Consider the following 13,408-nt stretch of genomic DNA (forward strand, 5'->3'; position numbering starts at 1 on the left):
GATGTTCACTCTTCTCCTACGGCTGGACCCGTAGTTTGTCACCAGCACAGGGGTTCTGAGCAGGTCGAGACAGGGTCAGGATTCTGCAGACATGTGAGGGTAGATAGGAGGCTTGGGAAGAGGGTGGTGGGAAAAAGGTCTGGGTTCCCTGGCTGCGGGTAAGAGCACTGCTTTTTTTTCTTTTTCTTTTTCTTTTTTTTTTTTTTTTTGAGATGGAGTCTCACTCTGTAGGCCAGGCTGGAGTGCACTGGCACAAACTTCGCTCACTGCAACCTCCACCTCCCGGGTCCAGGTTCAAGCCATTCCCCTGCCTCAGCCTCCCGAGTAGCTGGGATTACGGGTACGCCCAGCTAATTTTTGTATTTTTAGTAGAGACAGGGTTTCACCGTGTTGGCCAGGCTGGTTTTGAACACCTGACCTCGTGATCTGTCCATGTCAGCTTCCCAAAGTGCTGGGATTACAGGTGTGAGCTACCGCGCTGTGCCAAGACCACCCCTTTCCATGGGAGACCCCATTTCAACCCCTGAGCTGCTGCTTCTAGACCCTCCTGTTCCTAGAAACAGGAGGCTGTAACCATGACAACCCCTTGCTGGAGCCCCCATGGCTGTGTGTGCAGTAGACACCCCCCCGCACACACATTTTTGCACACTCATATTCTCTTTTATGTTTTAGACAGTCTCGCTCTGTTGCCCAGGTTGGAGTGCACTGGCTCAGTCTCGGCTCACTGCAACCTCCGCCTCCCAAGCTCAAGCAATCCTCCTACCTCAGTTTCCCAAGTAGCTGGGATTACAGGTGCAAGTCACCACACCCAGCTAATTTTTGTATTTTTAGAAGAGACAAGGTTTCATCGTGTTGCCTAGACTGGTCTCCAACTCGTGAGCTGAATCGATCCACCAGCTTCAGCCTCCCAAAGTGCTGGGATTACGGGCATGAGCCACAGTGCCCGGCCTCGATTTCTCTTTCATCCTCCAAACTGGCATCCACAAACCTCATCCCAAAATGGCTCCATCATCTCCCCCTCCACCCCAAAACATTCTCCATCTCCCTTTCACAATTTCAGGTTCTAATTTCCCTCCAGTGGAAGTCAACCTTGCCCAGACAACATCTGCCATTCATTCCCCCACCTGGCTTCAATATTGCCTCCGCGCTGGATCCGACATCCCCAAACCCAGCTGCGACATTTACCCAAAACTGGCTCCGACGTCTTTCCCCTTCCTGGCTCCAGCACCCCCCTCTGCAAAGTGGCGCTGACATCCTGCCCCTCCAACCCTCCGTCTGCCTCCCAGTGCCCAGCCCCTGACTCACTTCCGAGGCATCCCTCAAGCCCCCAGCCTCTCAGGCCCGCAGGATGTCTTGGCCACCAGAGCTTCCCTCTTTGGGCCCCTCCTCCCCTTCCTCGCTGCCAGCCTTTTCCCTAGAGTCACTAACCCTCTGTAGTGGCCCTGACCTCATCGGTTTGCAGAATCTATCACCTCCAGTGCTCAGCATCTACGTTAAAGAACTGTCTTTCTGCACGGCATGTCCCCAGCCCAACCCCAAATGCACCCCCAATATAGTCCTTGCCCCCAAACACAATCCTGTCATCAGCCCAGCCCACTGCAAGCTCATCCACATCTCCAATTCCAACCTGGTTTCTCCTGCTCCATCTCAGTCCCCACCTGGTTCCCATCTCCCATCTCCAGGCCCCCATCTTTTGGGATGGAGCAAACACTTGATCCTTCCTGGCCTCAGTCTTCCTGCCCGGAATTGCAGGACATTCGACCCAATGCCATCACCTCTCTTCTCCCTTGGTGGCACCAAGGTCTCCAATGCTCCCTTGCACCCTGTCTGGGCCTGTGAGTCCCCAAATTCTCCCCTGCACCTTCCTCCCGTTCTCATTGCCTTTCTGCCTTCTCGCCGGCACTCCCCGGGGATCAGGCCCCAGATTCTCTCTCTGCCCCCAGCCTCTGCTGTGTTCAAGGCACAGGTTCTCATCAGCTCTGGTCCAGTGCAGCTCAGGGCACCTGTTTTCCCAGAGGGGCTCCGGGTGGGAGGGGGACCCCTGCCCCCTGTCCCCAGCACACTCACCTCTGTCCTCATGCCCGTCCTTCTCTTCCTGCTGCTGTCCTGTCCCCAGGCTACTTCAGCCAGGACTGCTGAGAGCTTGGATCTGAGGAGGGGGGGCTCGGAGGAGGACAATTTCCTGTCAGGAAACCCCTCCCTCCCTGGGGCCAGGGGTGGGAAGGACTCATTATCTGTCTGCCCTTTTAGGCCAGGCTGCGGTTGGACTGGGAAGGCCGAGGCCCACAGCCAGGCCCCCACCCTCACTCCCGCTCCAGGCCAGAATCCGCCACCTGCCTGCTCTTCACGCCTCCCAAGGTGACAACACCATCCTGGGCATCCCGGGAAGACAGTCCACGCTGGACACCAGCCCAGAGCTGCTCTCCAGCACTGGGAGGCCTTGAGGCCTTCGAATGAGAACTGGGGAATGGGCGGTGGCTCACACCTGTAATCCCAACACCTTGCGAGGCCAAGGCAGGTAGATCACAAGGTCAGGGGTTCGAGACTGAAGAACCAACATCGTGAAACCCTGCCTCTACAAAAAACACAGGCCAGGTGCAGTGGCTCATGCCTGTAAGCCCAGCACTTTGGGAGGCTGAGGCGGGCAGATCACAAGGTCAGGAATTTGAGACCAGCCTCACCAACATGGTGAAACCCCATCTCTATGAAAAAATACAAAAATTAGCCAGGCGTGGTGGCTTGCGCCTGTAATTCCAGCTACTCAGGAGGCTGAGGCAGAAGAATCGCTTGAACCCAGGAGGCAGAGGTTGCATTGAGCTGAGATAGCACCGCTGCACTCCAGCCTGGGCGACAGAGTGAGACTCTGTCTCAAAACAAACCAGAAAACAAAAATTAGCCAGGCATGGTGGCATGTGCCTATAATTCTTGCTACTCGGGAGGCTGAGACAGAAGAATTGCTTGAACCCAGGAGGCAGAGGTTGCGGTGAGTCAAGATCACACCACTGCACTCCAGCCTGGGTGACAGAGCTAGACTCTGTCTCAAAGAAATACACAAGCCTGACCAACATGGTAAAAACCCTGTCGCTACTAAAAATACAAAAATTAGCCGGGCATGGTGGTGTGTGCCTGTAGTCCCAGCTACTTGGGAGGCTGAGGCAAAAGAATCACTTGAACCCAGGAGGCGGAGGTTGCAGTGAGCCAAGATCATGCCACTGCACTCCAGCCTGGGCAACTGAGCAAGACTCTGTCTCAAAAAAGAAAAAGAAAAGAGTGAGAACTGGGGGGCAGGCCTGCATCTCTCTAGAGTTCCCTGCTATGGGCTGAAGACCAGGAGGAGGAAAGTTTTGGCTGGGGACGGGGACCTACAGAGAGAGGTGCTGGACATGACTTTGGAACTGTGGTTCTCTTTGCTCGGAAGCCCCGCCCCCTAGGTCTCTCCTTTTCATTCCAGTTCCAGCTCCACAGTCTCTTCCTCTGTTCTCCACTGTCCCGTCTCGCAGAGGCGTCACTCTGATTTGTCAATTTCTTTTGCTTTTTTTCTTTTTCCAGAGACAGGGTCTTGCTCTGTCACCCAGGCTGGAGTGCAGTGGCGTACTGATAGCTTACTGCAGCCTGGATCTCCCAGGCTCAGGCGATCCTCCCACCTCAGCCTCCTGAGTAGCTGGGACTACAGGTATGTGCCACCAAGCCAGCTCATTTTTGTATTATTATTATTATTATTTTGTAGAGATGGGAGTCTTGCTAGGTTCCTTAGGATGGTCTTGATCTCCTGGCCTCAAGCTATCCTCTTGCCTCACCTTCCCAAAGTGCTGGGATTACAGGTGTGAGCCACGGTGCCCAGCCTGTCAATTTCTATATCACACCTTCCACAAATCTGAAATTACCAGATGCAGCCACTGGCTTCCTTGCGGATCAACTCAGCAAAGCTGACTTTGTTGATTCTGTTCATCTTTATAAGCCTAACTTCATGCCTGGCCCTCGGTAGTCAAGATTTAAATGGATTTAAGTGAATGCATCGGTGAGGACAGACTGAAGCTGAGGGTTGGAGGTGGGTTTGTGGATGGACTTCCTGCTAGAGTTGGAGATGCCAAGTGAAGTGAGGGCTGGGGCTGGAGCTGGTGCTGGGTGTGGCTGGGTGTGGGAATCAGGTTTTTTTTTGAGAGTCTCACTCTGTTGCCCAGGCTGGAGTGCAGTAGTGTGATCTCAGCTTACTGCAACCTCCGCCTTCTGGGTTCAACTGATTCTTCCTGCCTCAGGCTCCCGAGTAGCTGTGATTACAGGCGCCTGCCACCGCACCTGGTTAATTTTTGTATTTTTAGTGGAGATGGGCTTTCACCATCTTGGCCAGGCTGGTCTTGAACTCCTGACTTCGTGATCTGCTTACCTTGGCTTCCCAGAGTGCTGAGATTACAGGTGTGAGCCACCGTGTCCAGCCTTCACCCCGCCTTTTTAAAAATTATTTTTATTATTTTAATTTAGAGACAGGGTCTCACTATGTTGCCCGGGCTGGTCTCAAACTCCTGAGCTCAAGTAATACTCCTGGTCTGGCCTCCCAAAGTGCTGGGATTACAGGTGTGAGCCACCGCACCTGGATCCTTAAAAAAATTTTTTTTAATTGATATACAATTCACGTACATAAAATTCACCCTTTTCAAGGAGAGTCCGGTAGGTTTTAGTATATTTACAAGGCTACAGCAAGTGTCACCACTATCTAATTCCAGAATATTCTCAACACCCCAAAAAGAAACCTGGTACCCATTGGCAGTGACTTATTCTTCCGCCCCCAACCCCTGGCGACCATTAATCTACTTTCTGTCTATGGATTTGCCAATTCTAATATTTCATACGAATGGAAGCATACAATAAGTGGTCTTTTGAGTCTGATTTCTTTCGCTAAGCATGCTGTTTTCAAGGTTCGTCCACTTTGCAGCCTCCCCCATTGTAAGCCTCAGTTCCTCCCTGCATCTGGGAAACGGGGTGCGGACGCTGCTGGGGAGGGAGGGCAAGGGTGGACCCTGGAGTGTGTGGGGCGCCTGTAGGGAGGTGATCGGCTGCCCCCGAGTGGTGCATGGAAGAACTGCAGCTCTCAGAGCTAGTGCCGGGAAGGGGTTGCCGGCGCTCAGCCCCTCTGGCCCACCCCCAAGACCCCAACTTTCACCCTGCAGCGTCCCTGGGATCACGGTACTTCTAGAACACTACCCTGGAACTCCTCCCTCCCTGCCACCGTCCCTGAGACTCCTCGGGCCTTATTTGCCAAATAGCAATAATAATGTCGCCACATATAAAGTTTGAATCTGAGTCCCTGTGAAGCACTTTATAGATTCTCACAAGTTCTGGAGTTTGGGTGCGCTTGGATTCAAATCGTAGCCCTGCCACTGATTTTCTGTGTGACCTTCATGGTGTCACGTTTCTCCCTTCCTTGGGCCTCTGTTCCCTCATCTGTAAATGGGATTGATAAGGATGCTCCCTACCTCCTGGGCTGGCAGGAAGTAGGAATGCTCAGAACCTGGCACAAAGGCGGCTCCCATGAGTCTACGTAGCTGATAGTACCAAGCAGTGCTGTGCTGGTGACTGTTTCACCACCAGCTCTCGGCCGGGTACCGGGTCATCCCAGCACTTTGGGAGGCCGAAGTGGGAGGATCGCTGGAGCCTGAGAGTTGGTGATCAGCCTGGGCAACATGACTACAAAAAATTAGCTGGGCGTGGTGGTGCACACCTGTAGTCCCAGCTACTTGGTGAGGCTGAGCTGGGAGGATTGCCTGAACCCGGGATGCCCAGGCTGCAGTGAGCCATAATCGCACCACTCCAGCCTGGGTGATGCAGTGAGACCCCGTCTCAAAAACAAAACAAAACAAAAACACCCCAGCTCTGCAGGTGGGGATGGGGAGCCTTCATCTATAGCATTTGCCAATTTCCACGGTATGAATATTCCCACCATTGCTAATTTCAAGCTACCAAGGTGATGTCACAAGGCATTTTTGCCCCCATTACACGGTAATTTTACTGTGCAGCTACCACAGACGTAAGTAACCTCAGGATCACAGATAATAGCAAATGTAGTAAGGTAATTAGGACATGAGGAGTATGTATTACCTTTAATATAATTTATTTAATTGTATGTTTGCATAATTTAATTTTTAATAATGGCTGTGTTTAACAACCATTTCCAAAATTCCTGCGACATAACCATCAGCTCCATCCAGCCAGATCCAGCGCGCTGCTATTTTAGAAAGGGAAACTGAGGCTCGGGAAAGTGGTCAGTCAGGCACAGGACCCTTCCCAAAACCGTGTGATTCCCAGGCCACCACTATGTAATGCCCGTTTTTCTTTCTTCCCACACTGGTCCACAGAGTATGGGTGGTCCCCACAGGGTGTGTGGACTGCGAGAGGCCCTTGCCCTCTTTGGTCTCAGTCTGCCCGCATTGGGAGTGGCCGTGTCCTGCAGGTGAATACCTGCACAGGTTCCTTCACACCTGCTTCAGCCCTGCCCGTGAGCAACACACGGATCCTCCCTCTCACTTTACAGACTGGGAAAGTGAAGCCCAGAAAGGGCGAGCTTGCCCCGGGTCATACAGGTGGACAGAGAGGGTGCCCACACGCCAGCCAGGGTGTAGAGGAGAGGACATTGCAGCCCCAACCTGAGGGTCTGGAGCTATGTGCGTGGGCGGAGGCGGCCTGACTAGAGAGGTCGCTGAGCCCTCCGCAGTGGCCAAGCCCCGCACAGCATCCCCTTTGCCCACCCCACCCTTAGGCCTCCGAGGGGAGAGCTTCTGCCGTCCCCACCCCCGACTGGGGAGAGAATGAGCGGAGGGGGGCGGGGGAGGGACAATGTGGCAGCGCCTCTGGGGGCTTCTCTGGCTCAGTCCCTTTATCTGTCTCTCTTCACAGATCTCTGCATCTCTGTGTGTCTTTGTCTCTCTCTGTGTGTTTGTGTGTGTGTGGGGGGGGTGTCTCGCTGAGTCTTTGTCCCTCTGCGTCGCTGGGTCTCTCTGCCTCGGTCTCCCCGTTCATCTCCTTGCGCCTCTCTCTCTCTCCGCCCTTTTGCAACCCGTCTCTCTCTCTCTTTGTGTCTCTCTGTCTCTCGATCTCTCTCTCTGCGTCTCTGGCGCTCTGCCCCGGACTCTTTCTCCCCTTTTCTCCTCTGCGGTGCGTCTCTCCTCTCGGGCGAGAACCACCTTCCCGCCGGCGCGCCCAGACCCGCCTCCGCCCCCGGAGCCCCCGGAGCCCGGGACCAGCCCGGGCCTGCGCCTTTAAGGGCCGGCGGCGGGGGGCGGGGTCCCGGCGCCCCGCCCTGCCGCCCCTCCCCCTGACGTCCCTTCCTCCCTCCCCGGCCCCTCCACCGCCTCCCTCCGCCGCCGCCTGGGCCGGCTCCGCGCCCCCTCCGCGGCCCCCGCCCGCCTGCCCGCCCGACGCCCCCATGGCGCCCGGGGTCCCCGCTGCACGGGGCTGCTAGGACCCTCGGCGTCCCCTCCCCTCCCCCGCCCTGCCCCCTCTCCCGGGGCGCGGACCCGGGCGTTCTCGGCGCCCAGCTTTTGAGCTCGCGTCCCCAGGCCGGCGGGGGGGGAGGGGAAGAGAGGGGACCCTGGGACCCCCGCCCCCCCCACCCGGCCGCCCCTGCCCCCCCCGGGACCAGGAGAAGATGTCTTCGCGGACGGCGCTGGCCCCGGGCAACGATCGGAACTCGGACACGGTGAGTGGGGCCCGGCCCCTTGGGAAGCCCTGGCTGGGTTCAGCTGCCAAACCTTTCGCCCCGCGAGCCCCTACCCTGCTTTCCAGGGCTCGACCCAGCTCGTCACCTCCCGACCCCTTCCGGACTTCCAGGCCTCTCGGCCCTCCCCACCTTTTCCAGCCCAGCCCGACCCCTGGGGGCGCCGCTCTCTCGGGACCCCTCTCTTGTCCCCGTGCAGACCGCTTCCGCTCGGGTCTCTTCCCTCCAGGAAGCCCCCTCCCCTGCTTCCAGGAGCCCCTCCCTTCTCTCGCGCCTGCTAAGCCCTTTCCCCTCCAGGCCGTCCGCGTCCGACACCTCGCTCCCTCCCGGATTTGCAGGGCCCCTGACCCCTCAAGGCCCGACGCTGGCTCTCACAACAGGGCCTGGCCCAGTCCTGCCTCTGGTTCCGCCTTCCCTGTCTGGGGCTGGGTGCTGGCTCCCCAGCAGTCCCCCTCCTCTCCTTCCCAATCCTCTGCCCCTCCAGGACCCACCCGTGTGCCTGTGGGCAGCCCCTGGCAGGAAGCTGGCTTCCACCTCTCCTGGGCCCCGGCCCTTTTCTGGCTTCTTCAAGGTCTCTCCCTTCCCAGGCCTGGTCCCCATTTTCCCAACAGCCCTATCCCTAGATCCCAGCACCCCGGGGCCCCCAGATGCCACCTGGACCCTTTCTGGTCTCTTCCCCTCCCGGGAAGCCTTGGCCTCCAACTTCCAGGCCCCCACCTCGCCCAGGCTCCTATTTCTAGGCCCTGGACCAGTCTGACTCCAGGCCTCATCTGCCCTCTATCAACTTCTCAGCTTCAGGCAAGCCCCTTCCCCAACCTCCAACCTCTGGACCCTCAGCTAGGACAAACTCAGTCCCTTTCCGCACAAGCCACCATCCTTTCTCCTGCCCCAGCACCTCCCCCTTCCTTACTGGGGGTCTGGCCTCCAAAAGAAGCCCCCTCCCCAGCTTCAGAGGCCTTCCTCAGCCACAGGGCCTGGCCCCAGATCCTTCTTCCAGAAAACTCCTGCACCTGAAGCCTCTCATCTTGCCCTGGCTGCAAGCCCTCTTCCCTTGGGGTCAGTCTGCTGGAAGCCTTCTCCCCAGATTTCTAGGCCCCTTGACCTCCCGCAAAGCTCAGGCTTTATCCTGCTGAGCTGCTCCTTGCCCAAGTACCCCCTACCCCATACTCCCAGCCGCCCCCCCAGACCCTTCTCTAGTTTCAAGGACTGCTCCCAGAAATCCCCTTCTCTGATTCCTAGGAGCTTCCCCAAGACCCAGGGATTGCTGGTCTCTCACTTCCGCTGCCCCCGTGGCCATGTCACTTTCCACCATCCCCAGGCGCCCCCTGCCCCCACGCTGCTTCCCAGACAGTCCCAGAGAGGCCCCTCCCATCTCCTGTATCTGGTCTCTCATCACCCCCAAAGACCTGCCCACCACCAATCCTAGACTTCTCCCCAGCTGGGATCTTCATCCCTTTCTCCAAATCCTTCTGCCAGCTCCCTGCCCCCCTCCCCCCCATTTCCCTCACCTCCAAAAGACTCCCCCCCCCCCCCCCCCGCCATCAGAGAGATTTATGTCTGCCCCTTCCTCATCTTGCAGATTCCTCCCTCACAGAGACCACTCCCCATCATCACTATAGGAGAACTCCAATTTGGAGTCTGATAAAATGCCACCACCCCCATTCCCCAGTCACTCCAATCTCCAGTGAGGGGCCAGGCACTCCGCAGTTGTGAGCTCCAGTGCCAGCCCGGCCAGCTTGTTTGCCTGTGTCCTCAGACAGCTGGTTCTTCCTTTCTGAGCCTCAGTTTCTTGCCCTGGAAAATAGGGGTGACCGCTTGAGTGCCTCCGAGGCTTACTCGATTCGGGCAAAGCCTGGCACCTAGGAAGCACACCACAAATGCCAGCTGCTATTGTGGCTGTGGGTATGAGTCAGACGGCCCGTGGATTCTCGGCTCAGGGCTGTCGTTAGTTGTGGAGTGAGCCTGCAGATTCGCTCCCAGCTTGGAGCCTCAGTTTCCTTGTCTCTACATCGGGTTGATGATGGCCTCTCCCCATTAGGGATGTTTTGCAGGAGCTGATGATATGATGTGACTGAGGCACACAGAGCCTGGCATGTGTCTCGCTGTCGTGGTTATTAGTATTACTTTAATTGTTCAGATAAACTTGGGTTCACATCCTGTTTCTTGGGACACATCCTGTCCCTCCCTAGCTGTGTGACCTCGGGCAAGTAACCTCACCTCTCTGAGCCTTGCTTGCCTTGTCTGTTAAGTGGAACGCCTGATGACGCCTAGCTGTTCACTGGGTTGTTGAGATGTGTGCCTGGTGCGGATTTGAGGACGGCTAATCCCCTTCTCTTCTCCGACTCTTGTCACTAAGATCTGCCTGTCAGCCCTGGTGGGGCTGCCTCTGGAACGGGAGGGGGCAGCTCCCTCTTTGCTACCTGGTTACCATGGCCACAGCCACGTGGGATCATGCTACCCCACCCCAAATTCCAGGGCCCCCCACCAGAGGGCCAGCCTCCCCAGGTTCCCTAGCAACAGGCCTTGGTGTTGGGGTGCCAGCCGGGTGGAAGGGAGCCAGGCAAGCTGGTGGTATGGGACAATTTTAGCTCCCACCCCCGGCCCCCAGGGGCTTTGTCACCCACTGCCCCAGCTGCCCCTCGAAGGGGTCCCTCATCCATGCTGCCTTCAGCGTGGTGACATCCCATCTCCAGCTGGCTGCCTTGGCGCTGCCTGATGGGGGTTCTTCTCCAGGTCCTTATCACAGTGGGGATCCGAGGCCTTATCTCCAGGATCTCCACCTGCCTCCCCGGTCTCCCCTGGGAGGAAGCCTGGGGCAGTGGGGAAGTGCACAGGAGGAGTCAGGAGGCTGGGGTTCGCATCCCAGCGCTGCGCCATCTGCCCTGTGACCTTGGGGGAGGGACTCCCCCTGCCTGAGCCTGAGGATCCCGGGCTGGAGGCTGCAGATCACAACTGGACCCGCACTGGAGGCCAGGGTGAGGGCGAGGCAGGCAGTGGCAGACACATGGTTAGGGCCCCGGCCTCAGTGGTTGGAATTGCCCAGCCATGGGGAGATTGTCTTTCTGCCCCTGTGAATGGACTGTGTGACCTTCACATGGCACCTTCCCTCTCCAAGGCTCAGTTTCTCCCCTGGAGCCTGGAGTTGCTCCCTGGGCTACTGCGGGAATTAAGTATAGGTGAGGAGCCCATTTGCACAGGACATGGCCCATAGCATGAGCTGCTTCATAGAGATGGTTCATGACCCGGCGTGGTAGCTCATACCTCTAATCCCAACACTTTGGGAGACCCAGGCAGGAGGATGGCTTGAGTCCCCGGGAGCTGAAGACCAGCCTGGGCAACATAGCAAGACTCCATCTGTACTGAAAAATAACAAACTTAGCTGTGTGTGGTGGTGCAGTCCTGTGATCCCAGCTACTTGGGAGGCTGAGGTGGGAGGATTCGCTTGAACCCAGGCAGTCGAGGTTGCAGTGAGCCTTGATTGCACCACTGCACTTAGCTTGGGCAACAGAGCAAGACCTGTCTCAAAAAACAAAAAAACAAAAGGTTCAGGTGGGATATTATGACTGTGAAAAGCATCAAGACTAGAGGAAACCATCTGGGTGGGGTGGCTCGCGCCTGTAATCCCAGCATTTTGGGAGGCTGAGGTGGGTGGATGACCTGAGGTCAGGAGTTTGAGTCCAACCTGGCCAACACGGTGAAACCCCATCTCTACTAAAAATATGAAAATTAGCCGCGATGGCGGGCACCTGTAATCCCAGCTACTTGGTAGGCTGAGGCAGGAGAATTGCTTGAACCCGGGCAGCAGAGGTTACGGTGAGCTGAGATCATGCCACTGCACTCCATCCTGGGCAACAAGAGCGAAACTCCGTCTCAAAAAAAAAAAGGTGGTGGAAACTGTCTGGGTTCATATCTTGCGCCTGGGCCTCAGTTTCCCCTCTGTAAAGTGGGAATGATAGTGTGGTAACGGCCTCATATTGCATCAGCGACTCCCATTAATTAAATGTTAATTGTCATTGCCATCAAGTGGCCCAGCAGTGACTCTCTGCTAGACCTGGGCCCCCAGCCCTCAGCCTCCTGGCCTTTCTTCCTCCCCTCCGGTGTTCCTCCTGCTTCCCACTCCAGCCCTGGGAAGGGCACAGGCAGAACTGCCTTGGCAGGGGCCTCAGTCACCCTGAGTCCAGCCCTGAAAGGGAGACACAGTCCCTGGGGCTTCCAATCAGGGCAGGGCAGCTCAGAGCAGGCAGGTGACCTGCAGGGGGAGAGAGGCCAGGGAGGGACAGGACAGTAGGAACAGAACATGGGGAGGAGAGAAGCCGCAGTGTGGGAGACAGCAAGTCAGGGCCTGTTCAAGCCTTGGATGTTTCAGGGGGCGGCAGAAGCAACAATGTTTCCCGTGGAAGGAGGGTAAGGGATGGAACCAGGACTCAGGGCCAGTGAAAGACTTGGTTATGTGGCAGGGCGAGGTGGCTCTTGCCTGTAATCCCAGCACTTTGGGAGACCAAAGTGGATCACCTGAGGTCAGGAGTTCAAGACCGGCCTGACCAACATAGTGAAACCCCATCTCTACTGAAAATACAAATTAGCCAGGCGTGGTGGCACATGCCCTTAATCCTGGCTACTCTGGAGGCTGAGGCAGGAGAATGGCTTGAATCTAGGAGGTGGAGGTTGCAGTGAGCTGAGATCGCACTACTGCACTCCAGCCTGGGCAACAAAAAAAAAGACTTGGTTACAATGTTTAGAGTCTAATCTGGGGCAACAGTAATTGGAAGAAAATGTTAGGGACATTCCACTGGGAATCAAATGTTGACATTTGCTTTGAAGTAGAGTTTGGGGGCTGGAGAGGGGACAGTGGATGGGTGAATACACGTAGGGCCAGTGGCGGTGGAGGAGGAGCCTCGGGTCCAGATTGAGGTCAGCGTTGATTGGGGTTGAGAGCAGCCGCATTTAGAGCAGAATATTGTGGAGGTGATCCAGGCTCCAGGACAGGCACATCCTGCTTTTTCGAGCTTTGCCTTATTGAACTTCACAGATACTGTATTTTCTACAAATTGAAGGTTTCTCATGACCCTGTGTTGAGCAAGCCTGTGGGCTCCGTTTTTCCAGCAGCTGGTGCACAATTCATGTCTCTGGGTCACATTTTGGTAACTGACGCACTATTTCAAACTTTTTCATTATTACGATAATATCTGCTATCATGGTCTGTGATCAGTGATGTTTTTCTATTTCTTTTCTTTTCTTTTTTTGAGGTGGGGAAACAGGGTCTCACTGTTGCCCAGGCTGGAGTGCAGTGGTACAATCGAAGCCCACTGCAGACTCGACCTCCAGGGGCTCAAGCGATCTTCCCATCTCAGCCTCCCCAGTAGCTGGGACTGTAGGCATATGCCACCATGCCTAGCTAATTTTTTATTTTTATTTTTTAATTTCTTCTAGAATCAGGCGTCTCTAGAAAAAACTCAAACTCCCTGGCTTCAGGCGATCCTCCAGCCTCGTCAATGATTTTTTTTTTCCTTCTGAAATGAAGTCTCGCTCTGTCACGCAGGGTAGAGGAGGGTAGTGGTACCATCTTGGCTCACTGCAGCCTCCGCGCCCCTGTTCAAGCAGTTCTCCTGCCTCAGCCTCCCGAGTAGCTGGGATTATAGGTGTGTGCCACCACACCTGGCTAATATTTTTGTATTTTTGGTACAGACAGGATTTCAGCAT

At 56.1% G+C, this 13,408-nt stretch overlaps 2 protein-coding genes across 3 annotated transcripts in view; one reads left to right on the top strand and one right to left on the bottom strand.

Annotated features, from left to right (window-relative positions):
• Positions 1-2,134, bottom strand: part of EXOC3L2 (exocyst complex component 3 like 2) — a 30,998-nt gene extending 28,864 nt beyond the window's left edge. The window contains exon 1 of the mRNA XM_035285176.3: positions 2,068-2,134. The gene's annotated coding sequence lies outside the window, so the exon portion shown is untranslated. The remainder of the gene's footprint in view (positions 1-2,067) is intronic.
• A 5,209-nt stretch (positions 2,135-7,343) lies between these two features.
• The window catches only part of MARK4 (microtubule affinity regulating kinase 4), a 48,222-nt gene continuing 42,157 nt past the window's right edge, over positions 7,344-13,408 (top strand). For both annotated transcript variants that reach the window (XM_035283941.3, XM_002762236.7), the window contains exon 1: positions 7,344-7,690. In XM_035283941.3, the coding sequence (XP_035139832.1) occupies positions 7,640-7,690 (51 nt within the window). In that variant the 5' untranslated portion in view covers positions 7,344-7,639. The remainder of the gene's footprint in view (positions 7,691-13,408) is intronic.

This window comes from Callithrix jacchus, chromosome 22 (genome assembly GCF_049354715.1).
Source record: "Callithrix jacchus isolate 240 chromosome 22, calJac240_pri, whole genome shotgun sequence".
NCBI classification, from domain to species: Eukaryota; Metazoa; Chordata; class Mammalia; order Primates; family Cebidae; genus Callithrix; species Callithrix jacchus.